The 12230-nt window shown below is 41.9% G+C and overlaps 1 protein-coding gene across 5 annotated transcripts in view; it reads left to right on the top strand.

Moving 5' to 3' along the window:
• unc13a (unc-13 homolog A (C. elegans)) overlaps positions 1–12230 on the top strand; it is a 40059-nt gene that overhangs the window by 9103 nt on the left and 18726 nt on the right. For 3 of the 5 annotated variants that reach the window (XM_017407180.3, XM_037974275.1, XM_017407181.3), the window contains 16 exons: positions 595–624; positions 1270–1465; positions 2510–2629; positions 4150–4944; positions 5224–5317; positions 6275–6321; positions 6449–6527; positions 7433–7438; positions 8017–8091; positions 8197–8416; positions 9495–9722; positions 9934–10075; positions 10180–10349; positions 10491–10606; positions 11278–11441; positions 11533–11686. In XM_017407180.3, the coding sequence (XP_017262669.1) occupies positions 595–624; positions 1270–1465; positions 2510–2629; positions 4150–4944; positions 5224–5317; positions 6275–6321; positions 6449–6527; positions 7433–7438; positions 8017–8091; positions 8197–8416; positions 9495–9722; positions 9934–10075; positions 10180–10349; positions 10491–10606; positions 11278–11441; positions 11533–11686 (2636 nt within the window). The remainder of the gene's footprint in view (positions 1–594; positions 625–1269; positions 1466–2509; positions 2630–4149; positions 4945–5223; positions 5318–6274; positions 6322–6448; positions 6528–7432; positions 7439–8016; positions 8092–8196; positions 8417–9494; positions 9723–9933; positions 10076–10179; positions 10350–10490; positions 10607–11277; positions 11442–11532; positions 11687–12230) is intronic. The other 2 variants (XM_017407184.3, XM_037974276.1) reach the window with 1 other exon arrangement.

Below are 12230 nucleotides of genomic sequence, written 5' to 3'. Positions count from 1 at the left end.
TGTTGCCGTGTCTCGTTGAGAACAGGACCAGACAGGAGGTAGAGACGAAGCTAATAGATGAAACAGAGGATGAACAGGGAGGCAAGGACGGTCGATGTGATTAATCACAAATGCACGGCCGCCTGAGCAACAGAGTGACTTATAGGCGATGGAAGTGTGATGAATTGATGTTGGCAGACGCTGAGTAAAAGACACATGCTCTCCTGTCTGGTGATGGTGACACATGGAACAGGTGTATGTAGTATAAGTCTGCCTACAGAGGCTTTGGTTGGGGCTGTGGTTCTTATGTTTGTGCAAAGATCAGAGCTACATGAATATATTTTCTGCTTGTAGCTCCTCAGCAGCATCAAGGCCAGCTGTCTTTACAAAAGTCACTTTTCACATAAGCCTCTCAAATGGCCTTGGTTTTTTTTTTTAACTCACACAAAGGCACGCACTCAGTTACCTCTTTCATCAACTTTCTGCTCACAGTTTTCCACCTCAAGTTAATTAATTGTCAGGATTGCAAACTTTCACATGTTTGTTACTGATCATCTAAAATGTTTAATTTGTGGCTAAAACTCCCCCCCCCCCCAACTCTTTATTTCTGTGCAGGCAACTGGAGTCTGTGGGGAGATCAGCAGAGTAAGTTTCCTTCATGCATTTATTTTAATAACTTGAGTAATTTTGTATTTTTTTAACCATATCTCAATGTAATGAACTTTTTGTGCTGTTTTCCTTAAAAACCATTATTTGCATGAAAAGTCATCTTTTTGCATCCTCTTCAAACTTCTTTCAGCTTGTTTCAGTATTTTAATGGTGAACGGTGAAGTCAAATGTGTAGAAAGGTTTAAAATCAGCAAAAATCCTAGTTTTTTTTTTTGTTTGTTTGTTTTTTACAAGTGCATAATTTTGCTAGTACGATGCTAGGCAAAAGACAATAGTTAAAGAGATTGCTTTCTCCTATTTTTCTAAAACAAACAAGCAAAAACAAAAGACCTGATCATCTACATCCATGCAGATCTTTGCATATTTCTTCTAATGTGGATATATTTGTGACTCGGATCCCACCGGGCTCAGATTTAGAACACCGGTTTCTCAAATTCTGCTTTTTTTTGTCTGATCTGCTTTTAAATCTGACAATTAACATGCTGGAAATGACACCTTAGCTGTTACTGTTGGTAACTTATTTAGCCAAGTCGTCTCTGCTGGTCAGACCTTTCTCATCACGCCCTCTTCGAGTCTCACCCTCTGACTTCATCCCGTCTTCCACTGTGTCCGTGCGAACAGACGAGGACCCAGACAGCGCTGTTGATGACAGGGACAGCGACTACCGCAGCGAGACCAGTAACAGCATCCCGCCTCCCTACTACACCACCTCCCAGCCCAACGCTTCCATGCACCAGTATCCCATGAGGCATCAGCAATACAGGCACTCATTCAGCGATGACATCCACGAGCTGGACTACGATCACAGAACCATGAGGTAACAAGCTGCTCCGACCACAGCTCAGATACAGCTGTTGAAGAAGGTCAATTGGTACTATGTGCACCCAATGTAAACCCAAAAGAATTTCATATTATGATGTTTTAAATGCAGCACCACACTATTTATCTTAAACAAGTTATTGCTTAATGAGTAAATCCCCTCGGATTTCCAAGAAAACTTGTTTTGTTTCCCTGTGCTGTACATGGTGACATGTCCCACTGTGTTCTCCTCCTCTAGAGCTTACCCTTGGCCTCAGTGTATACAAGCATGCTGGGGCTCAGAGTTCTTGTATACAGGTCATGTATGAAGCGGGTTATCTTCTCCGTGTGTCCGTGTCCTCGTTCGCAGGCCTTGTGCTGAAAATAAAGGAGTCCGAGGACACAACGACCATTAAGAATTATTTTAGAAACCTTTATAAACGCGACAGAAGAGCAAAACTCAACCATTCCTCAGTGAAAACTGAAATGAGCTGTTTAACCTTTTCTTTTGGGCAGGCTTAGATGGAGAAATTAATCTTTAAATGAGATGTCTTTTCTTAAGCTTGAAGGATAGGTTCACAATCTAAATGTTTTTTTTTAGTAAAGTTAGGTAGATATAATGCATTTTAAACATATAGTTTAATACTTGGAGAAATCCCTTTTGTTACCTTGGATAGTGATTTCCTCTTGAGTCCTAAGGGAAGGACTCCAATGAGGAGTAAATGTCTCAGTAAAATAAATCCTGAAATTCACCTACTTAAATGACTAAGAATGCTGTTTCATATTAATTTGGAATATAGACAGTGGAGTTCTAAAGATTTGGTCACTTGGTGGTCACCACGACCAGGAGCGGTGATACCACTGAGCAAAAGCTGCCCATGTGGACACCCGACTGTTGTTCTAAAACCCAATTGTGAACCGATCCTTAACCAGGCAGGTCAGAGGCCAGCTTAGTGAGGGCTTCGTTTAAAAGATTTGCTCTGAGCTCTACTGATGCTCCTCTTCCACCCCTCTCCCCCCACCCCCTCCTNCCTCCTCCTCCCTCCCCTGCTCCCTCTGCCAGACGCTATGATAGTTTAGACTCTGCCACCAATGGGCGCAGCGATCTCGACTCAGGCTCAGGGTCGAGCCGGCGCACCAGTCGTCAGTATTCTCTAGACAGTAGGCACTCGCTGTCCGATAGGTGGGTCTCTGTGCCTCCTCTGCAATCTCTCCTCCTGTTGCTCCTCCTGCTCCGGCCTGTGACTCCGTCTCGCTGTGACGTCAGTGGTGGACTTGTCCCGTCCTCCTCGCTGGCTGTGCTTGCATGCATGCGCTTCTATCCTATCTCTGTATATGTATATATTCTATATATTTCTGTAGAAAAACTACTGGCTCTGCATCTATTCTATTTTGTGCTCGCTGTGAGGAATCACAGATGCAGTGACAACCAAAAATAATACGTCGTGCTCATCTCCTCCATTGTCTGAAGTGTTGTCTATTTGTGTTGGGGGGGTGTGGGGTGGGGGGTATGAGTGATGGACAGGATTCTTGGATGTGTGTGTTATTTCGCAGCAGTTGGAGACTGAGAGGTTAATTGTTAGTTGGAGTTTGTGGAACCGCCCGCGTGAGTCTGTGCGCATCTGTTGTCGTGACAGCTTGTTATTACAGCCTCACCCTGTATGTGAGACGGTGGGAAAGGCCCTGCTTTGTTCTGGGTGTTCAACACTTGGTAATTATGCACATTTAATTCCCACTTGTGAGGCAGCCGGAAGATGTTAGGTCAATAACGGTGCCTTTTAGCAGAGACGCCGAGAAAGATCGCTTTCACTTTTCTCCTCACCTTATTGTGTTTTTTTGTCGTGGTTCCATGAGAAACAAAAAAGTTGTCCGAAATGTGTTTAGACTTCAGGCATCATGCAGCATTTGTCTCCGTCTGTGTCAGATAAGAGCGAGACAGTGAGACAGGTGACAAATAGGAAATAACAAGAGCGTTTCTGTATCAATTCATCTATACTTGTGTATTCCCTCTGGCTCCCAGCCCAAAGCCTTAATACAGTTCTCTCCATTACCGCTCCAGCGCTGTGCATTATTGAACCAACATGACTGGAATCAATATAGATGAAAAACAAAGTGTGAGTGCTTGTCCGAGAGTGTTTAAGAAGCCGTTTATCTGTGTGTCTGAAAACTCTCTCTGTGACTCATGGTCTGTCTCAGTGTTTAGCAGTCTCATTCATTATTGGGAATAAATGTTGTTGTTTTTTTACCTATTTTTTCTGCAAAACAAGAATGCCTTTGTTCTGCCAGGAAAACAAATGCAACTCAGCCTATCAGGTTCACTTCTTTTCATCTAAATAGGTCAGTTAAAGTTTTTCTTTTGGAGGAGTGTGTTGTTATGGTTTTGTAGTCAAAAGTGTTTTTATATGCCTTATTTTCCTGTATTATTGTGTGTGAGCTAGTATCTATAGAAGCTTGTCCTCTTAAAAAAATTAAGATATCCCCTTTCAGTTATATAGATGCATACGTAACCAGGAACCCTTGCTTTGAGTTGGCTCATTTTAAGTCTTTTCCTATTATTTATTTCCCTTTCTGGACCCAAAGCATAAGCTCCTTAATTGTGACAAACAGTCTCCTCGTCATGCAGTGTGGGGATCCCCTGTCATTTACTTTTAAGCCTCTTTGGGTGTGTTTATCTAACACGTCTCTGTTTCTCCCACGCTTTAGTCCCACAGACAGTCGTTATGCCTCATCAGCTGAGCTGAGCCGAGGCAGCTCTCAGCTTAGTGAGGAATTTGCTCCAGAGGACGGCGAGAGCTTTCAAGGTTCCGAATTCTACGACGAAAACGACTCCTACCACTCCTGCCACTCCTCTGTCAGCTATGGCAAAGAAGACTCCCCAGGCTGGGATGGGGAGGACCACCAGGGCGTCTACAGTGACGAGGGAAGCTACGTCAAAGACGGTGGGGAAGAGGGCGCACTGTATGACGAGGAGGAGGGAAGCATGTACGCGGAGGAAGGGGAATACAACTACGAGGATGGAGGGATGCCATATGGGGAAGATGAAGATGTGTATTCGCTGGGCACCACACAAAACAAAGATCAGGAGCACACCTACACCCCTGTACCCTCGAGCTCTGCATCCACCCTGATGCCTTCCTGTGATGGGCTGTCTTCCACCAGACCACCTTTGGAGAAGCAGGCATTAATGCATCAGCAGCGGCTGGCCCAGGATCAACCCCAGTCCCCCAGCGCAGCTCCTGAACTACCTCCAGTTTCACAGGACGGCATGTTGCCCCCTGAAGCTGCAAACTCCACCAAGCCTTCCTTTGCACCCTCTGTCACAACAACGTCCGCCCCTACGACGATGTCACAAGTTCCAGCTTTCGACAGCAAAACCTTGGAGCCGGAGCCCAAATCCGAAGCGCTTGAGGAGGAACCTAAACCCCTTGAACAGCCTCCAGCGACAGAAACAACACCACCTGTTCCTGAGGAGAAACCCGAGGAGCCTCCTGTTCCAAGGTGACCACGGGGTTTACAGTTATCTGCAGACCAAATGAAAAATAAATGTCACACTGTCATTTTGATAAACACAATACGATACATGTCTTCACGAGATGCTACCTAATATAGCGAAAACCAGTGATATTTGAATAAAAATGTCAATTTTTGTACGACTTAGCACCATTTAGCACAAAACTACACTTTGTATGTTACTGGATTTATTTCATAGCTTCGTGTATTTAAATAGCTTTTAGAAAACTGGATTTTAATTTTGTTCCCCCCCCCCCATGTTTTCAGCTTCCCAAAAAGAGAAATCATGGAGCCAGGTCACGCTAGAGCAAAGGCTAACTGGCTTAGACTTTTTAGCAGAGTTCGACTGCAGCTGCAGGAGGTACAGCCTGCGTTTGTGTGTTTCGGTGTACAATTGTAGTGTGTTTGCTTGCATACCTGGCAGGTGAGTGCCTGTGCGGGTTATGTTTCTTGTTGTTGTTGCTCTGCTTCAAGTCTTAATTGTTTGATCACTATGATTTGCTGCATCAATCCCTGCATGTCTTTTTTACAGTTAAAATGTTTGGGTCGTTTACAGATGTCGTTGGTGTTTTTCCCAGTTTTTGGTCACCGGTGTGGCGTCTACCGTCTTGTGTTTAGCGTAGTTTCTGTTCACCCTGTTGTATTTGCCATTTCATTATTTTCTTTTCAGTTTGTTGCCATCCTCGTAGCGATTTGCATGTAGTCCATTCTGATTACCTGTGGCCGGAGCAGACTCTCAGGTGGGTGTGGCCAGTAGTGTGTCTGTATTAACAGAGACCATGATAGAAAGCTGCTGCAAGTCTGTTAAGTGTCAATGTCAGAGCCAGGCATACATTTTAGCCAGGACTGTATCTGTGCATCAGTATGACGTTGTGTGTGTTGATGTCAGTGGCGTGTGTCGTTTTTTCTTTTTTCAAAGAAGACAAAGCGTGCGCCTTTCAGTAATGGAGCAGATAGAATTACAAGAATGATTGTACAGATAGCCATCTGGCAGAAGTATGTTTTATTTTTCTGCAAAGGAAATCCACATCTGATGGCTATAAGCACCCTATACTCACAATAAAACCACAAGTCTTCCTCACTACTTTGTTTTTTTACCTTTTTCTTATTTTTACTTGTGCACGCCTTAATGTCACACAGAGCCTTTTCCAAAGAAGCACCACACAGTATCCCTTTAAACCTGATTTAGTTAATAATAATAAAAGCGTCACACACAATCATTTAGGTTCTGTGTACTTTCCGTAGTTCCCGATTATCTCTAATGGGCCTCTGCTTCGTCTTGCTTTTTTTTCCATTTCATCCATCTGTTTCCCCACAGGCCCGAGGAGAAAGTGTTGGGATCGCCTCTTTGCTTTTATCAGCAGGGTATGTAACCAAGATGCCGACGCCACCTATAAGTTACCAATCAAACTGCGAGCCTGTTGTGTAACGGCTTTGTTGTGTCCAGACAGCTGTTGGTATAAAAAAACATGATATGTGTATTTTTGTGCAGCATGGGTGGTGCTCTCTACAGCATCGACAGCATGCCAGACCTTAGGAAGAGGAAAGCTATGCCCCTGGTCAGAGATCTGGTGAGTTTATTCCAAAATGTCTTTTTTATTGTTTTGACCAAGTGTTTTTCGTCTCCCCAGTCAGATTCTGCCTTTAGCACTCTCATATATCACCATATTCTTATGGTGTTTTTATGTCATCCTCTCCCTCTTTCTATCTGTGTTTCAGCCCACTTCAACCTTTTTATTTAGCTAATATACATTTCGCAGTACTGAAAGTCTAACAGGGTGAGCTGCAAGGTTGAGAGGCTGCTGACAAGGCTGGATATTCTGACTAATGCTTATGACTTGGTTGCTCTTGTGTAAAACAGACTTATTATTACACTCCCATTAACCCGACGCCTTTCTAACACGGCCTCAGTAAACATCTGACTGTAATAAACAAACACTTTTGGCCACATAAAGTGCTTTTTTTTTTCTTTCTTTTTGTCCTAAACTAAGCAAGATTAGCTTAGCAGAAGCAGGAAAAACATCAACCATGGCCAACCTTTGTATATCTCACAGCTTCTTGTTTTTACTCTTTCTGTTTTGTGCAAGTTTTAAAAAGGAAAAGGTTGGACATACTTTCTAGCTCAAGCTCTACTAAGAGGCAAATTTCAATACCATTTTAGGCTGGCACTTACTCCATATAGCACCACAAGATTTGTCAAAGTGCCTCACGTAATTAAGTAGACACTCTGGGGTGACATATGAATAAGAAATTTCTTTTTATTCATTCATTATTTCATATTTTAAAAATCTGGTTCAGACACAAGAGCAGCCTATTCAAGTCTTCCCTATTCTTCAAAACTCAACACCTAAACGCAGCCTTTTACTGATTAGTTTTTTAACTGGAAAACAAATGTAGGTGATGTATTAGTTTCTGAACCTTTCTTCTTGTCATTTCTAATTCTAAATTTCTCCCTCCTCTTTCCCCACTGCCACAGGCAATGGTGAGTATTATTTGTGAACAAAAAAACGATCAAAGAAATTACTACGATTGTGAGAATGTGCTGTTGTGTTACTTATGAACTGGTCACTTAAAAATAAAAGGAATTACCATAAATATTGCTGTAGCAATTCAGAAAAACCATTGATAATTACTTATTTAAACCAATAAGTGAATGTAAATTCTTTATTAAGGTGATTTTTTAATGTTCTTATGGAAAAAAGAACCTAAACTGAATAGAAAGTATTTTTGAAAAGCCTGAAAAGTTCGTTATCACTTTTATGTTGTTGTTTTTTTTAGACACATTAGATGGCAAACAATGTATTTATTTTAGAAATGTGATTTATTTGCTAAAACATTCTGCACACTTATAGTTGAATAAAAATTGTGTGGATTTGTATATTTTTATCATAAAGAATTAAGACACTTTTCCTCGAATGTACATTTATATTTGGGATAAAAAAAATTAGTTTACCAATGAGCAGAGTAAATAAAACACAATAAATATTATTATAGTGCTTTAATATGCTTTAATATGTCAAAGGATGGAAATGAAACAACCTCTCCTGTCCTGTCACTCAGTCTTTAGTCCAAAACTCCAGGAAGGCAGGCATCACCTCCGCTCTGACTTCCAGCACCCTGCATAACGAAGAGCTGGTCAGTTCTTGCTAAAACGTCACACATAAAGTAAAAAAAAAAGAACAATCTGAATGTACGGCACGAGTGGCGTAGCTTTAACTCCTCTTTTCTGCACCCTTGCAGAAGAGTCACGTCTACAAGAAGACCCTCCAAGCCTTGATATATCCCATCTCCTGCACCACCCCGCACAATTTTGAGGTGTGGACAGCCACCACACCCACCTACTGCTACGAGTGCGAAGGACTGCTGTGGGGCATTGCTCGCCAAGGCATGCGCTGCACCGAATGTGGAGTCAAGTGCCACGAAAAGTGCCAAGACCTGCTCAATGCCGACTGTCTGCAAAGTAAGAGAACATTGTTCAGCTTTTGGACACAGCTTAGGAAGAAACTGTATTAATAATGTGATGACATGAGCACAATTTTACTGAAATTATACGTGAACACAGTAAAGATCAAATAAGAGTCAAATCTTTATCTCACTCAAACAGGTTTTTATATTATTCTTTTTTTTTGTTTTGAAATTGATTTATGTGTAGTTTAAAGTATTGGTTAGACATGTTGGAAGTGTACTTAGTAATTTTATAAGTTTATTTCATATTTGACAGAGCCCAAACTGCTTTTATTTTATCTGTTACAAACTGGTGGTTTTAGGAAATGACTTTAAAATCTTACTAACATTAATAAAAGAAACAAAAAAGGTGTTTGTTAGCCTAGGTTAGCTCCTTGTAGATAATTTGCCTCGTGTTTCTATTGGCTTCTTTGAGCTTCATTAGTTTGTTGTTAGTTTCAAATGATTTATAAAATAAGGTCCTTATAGCTAATGCTTTTTCATCATCTTTAATACCTTTTCTTAGCTCTAATAGTTCTGGTTTAGTTCCAAATATCTACAAATAACTCCTATTGCATTTTAATCTTTGATGTTGTTGTATTCAGGTTCATTTTTAGTAAGAAGAAATGCTGCATACATCATTTTAAAGGCAAAATATTTTAGACTTTTTATTAAATTATTGGAGAAAACTATCAAGTATTTGTACCCATTCATATTAAAGCCACATGCAGTCGTTTGCCTCCTGCTCTTTTCTCACTAATTTTTTTTTTTTTTTCTTGGGCGGTTATTAAAAGCTATTTCTCTTATGCTGTCATTATCCTTGCTATTTTCTATCTTATTTTTGTCAACATTTTATTGCTTTAGAGGTCTGTTTACCTCGAATTCATAAAATAGATTAAAGCTTTTTATCATCCGTAGGCTTCCTTTCTTCTCCGAAGTTAAAAATTTCATGTATAGTTCCAAACATTGCATTAATCTATCCTCAATAACGACATTTTATATTATCATTTCTTATATAACAACAGTGTAACATACCATCCTCTATGTTTGATTTAAGATGTTTAATCTTTTTGTTTGCCTCATCGTCCAAACAGGAGCAGCAGAGAAGAGCTCCAAACATGGCGCCGAGGACCGAACGCAGAACATCATCATGGTCCTGAAGGATCGCATGAAGATCCGCGAACGGAACAAACCGGAGATCTTTGAACTCATTCAGGAAGTGTTCGCCGTCCCCAAGTCCACCCACGTCACCCAGATGAAGCAGATTAAACAGAGTGTGCTCGATGGGACCTCTAAATGGTCGGCCAAGATCTGCATCACAGGTGAGAGCGGAGGGGCGTCACTTTCCCGTCAGTTGATTTGATCTGATCAATATGGTCAGCGTCAGCGTCAGAGAGGATAGCATGTGTTGGGTGTTTGGGTCCATAAAAAGAGACTAACAGACGTCTAGTGCAGGTGGCACTTATGGAGTAGTAGAGCAGAAAGTCTTACGACAAATCTGTTTGCAATCCTCATTTTGTTTTTTCTTTCCAGTCTTGTGTGCTCAGGGTTTACAAGCTAAGGATAAAACAGGTTCCAGTGATCCTTACGTGACCGTCCAGGTGGGAAAGACAAAAAAGAGGACCAAAACCATCTACGGCAACCTGAACCCCGTCTGGGAGGAAACGTTCAATTTGTGAGACACTCGATAGTAATCCATCTGCTCATCTTGTTCCACCCTTAAGTGCCCATCACTCCATTTGGTTTGGCGTGGCTCAGGTTCTGTTCCTGTCTGCGCAGTGAATGCCACAACTCCTCGGACCGCATTAAGGTGCGAGTGTGGGATGAAGACGACGACATCAAGTCTCGCGTGAAGCAGAAGTTTAAGCGGGAGTCGGACGACTTCCTCGGTCAAACTATCATCGAGGTCCGCACTCTGAGCGGAGAGATGGACGTCTGGTACAATCTGGGTCAGTTGATCTTTTAGTCCTCCCCTCTTCCCCGCCGTGGTCTGTTTCTATCCCTGCGCACCTGCCGTAAGCTTTGATTCAGCTTGTGTCAGTGAGTTTAATGTGGCTGCCCGCTTGTTGTGTGTTTTGTGCTTTCGACAGACAAACGTACGGACAAATCCGCCGTGTCCGGAGCCATCCGCATGCGCATTAACGTGGAGATCAAAGGAGAGGAGACGGTCGCCCCGTATCACGTTCAGTACACTTGTCTGCATGAGGTAAGATCGGGTTTTCATGTCTGTATCTTTAAAAATGCTTTACTTGAATGCCACTTTGAGGCGCTGGTTTTATGACGCTATACATAAACTTAACTTAAATGTCAAGGAAAGACCGCTCTTTCCGCCACTTCATAGTGCGTGTTTGGTTGCACCTGTGCGTGCTAATGAGCCACGGCGAACAGGTTAATTTACCTCACTGATGTTCACGTCCGTTATTGATCCAAGTTAATACTCTGTGAAGTCCAGTACACGGACCACTTCTTAAAACGAAGCCGTTAGGCACATTTCTGCTCTGTCCCTGTGCATAAAGCTCACCTGATTGAATGCGGACCGGTCATAGAGCTGAATGGAGTCATTACTCGGCTCATTAATCAACAGAGTATATTAGGAGAACCTTAACTGACAAGTGCCCACTCTTATCGCTGCTCATAAGCACCCATAAACCCACTCAGAGTGTTTTACAATGCTGTAACATTTTATGGCCAAGAGAGCTCCTCGTGCTGGCCTCATAATGTCGTTTTATAGCCCTTTATGTATCACAGAGGTCTGAGCGCTTGTAGTGCGGTCTTAGTGCAATTAAACGTATTTAAAACTTGATTACAGCTGAGCGACTTGTGAAAATTTGTCTGAATTTGTGGATTTTTTTTTTTTCTTCTCTCTCCTTCTTGTAGAACCTCTTCCATTATGTGACAGATATCATGAATAACGGCGTGGTGAAGATCCCTGACGCCAAAGGGGACGATGCATGGAAGGTTTATTTTGAAGAGACTCCCCAGGAAATAGTAGACGAGTTTGCGATGCGTTATGGGGTGGAGTCCATCTATCAGGCCATGACGTGCGTTCCCATCAGAATGCCCGACTTCGTAAATTTAAAGAGTGTTTGAGTTTCTTACTCAGCGTTTTATGTCTTTGTCCCTCATTTGCAGCCACTTTGCCTGTTTGTCATCGAAGTACATGTGCCCGGGTGTGCCTGCAGTTATGAGCACCCTGCTGGCCAACATCAACGCCTACTACGCCCACACCACCCAGGCGACCAACAACGTCTCCGCATCTGACCGCTTTGCTGCTTCAAACTTTGGGGTGAGTTTACAGAAACGCCCAAACTAACTAGAGACTGCTGAAGAGCGCTGAAGGACTTTGCTGAAATAGCTGAAACTGAGTTGTTAAAGCTAAAAGAAGCAGAGCGCGAGCTGAAAGAAAAAAGGAGCAAAATGCAAGCTAAAAAAAAGCAAAATGCTTGGTAATATTAAAAGTAGCAAAAGGGCAGTTAAAAGCTAAAAGTACAAAAATGTTAGCTTTAAGTATCAAAGGGATAGCTAGAAGCTAATCATAGCAAAAGAGTAGATAATGCTAAAAGTAGCCAAAGGCTAGCTAAAAACTAAAGAAGCAGAAGAAGGCAAAAAATAAGCAAATATGCTAAAGCAGATTTCAGAAAGAACAAGTTTTGTGAAGGAACTGAAAAATAATCCATGCATTTAATCAAAAAGTGTTTGCAGATGAAGTTGAATATTTTGAAAAATATAAAAGTTACAACAGTGAAAAGCCTTCAGCCTTCGCTCAGTTGCAACCAACAGATACAGCACATTTTATTTTCTTAATTTGTTTGTCCTGCATCCAACTTTAT

This window comes from Kryptolebias marmoratus, linkage group LG24 (assembly GCF_001649575.2).
Source record: "Kryptolebias marmoratus isolate JLee-2015 linkage group LG24, ASM164957v2, whole genome shotgun sequence".
In the NCBI taxonomy this organism is placed as follows: domain Eukaryota; kingdom Metazoa; phylum Chordata; class Actinopteri; order Cyprinodontiformes; family Rivulidae; genus Kryptolebias; species Kryptolebias marmoratus.
Note: the sequence above shows the minus strand (reverse complement) of the source record. Positions and strands in the feature narration are given on the sequence as shown.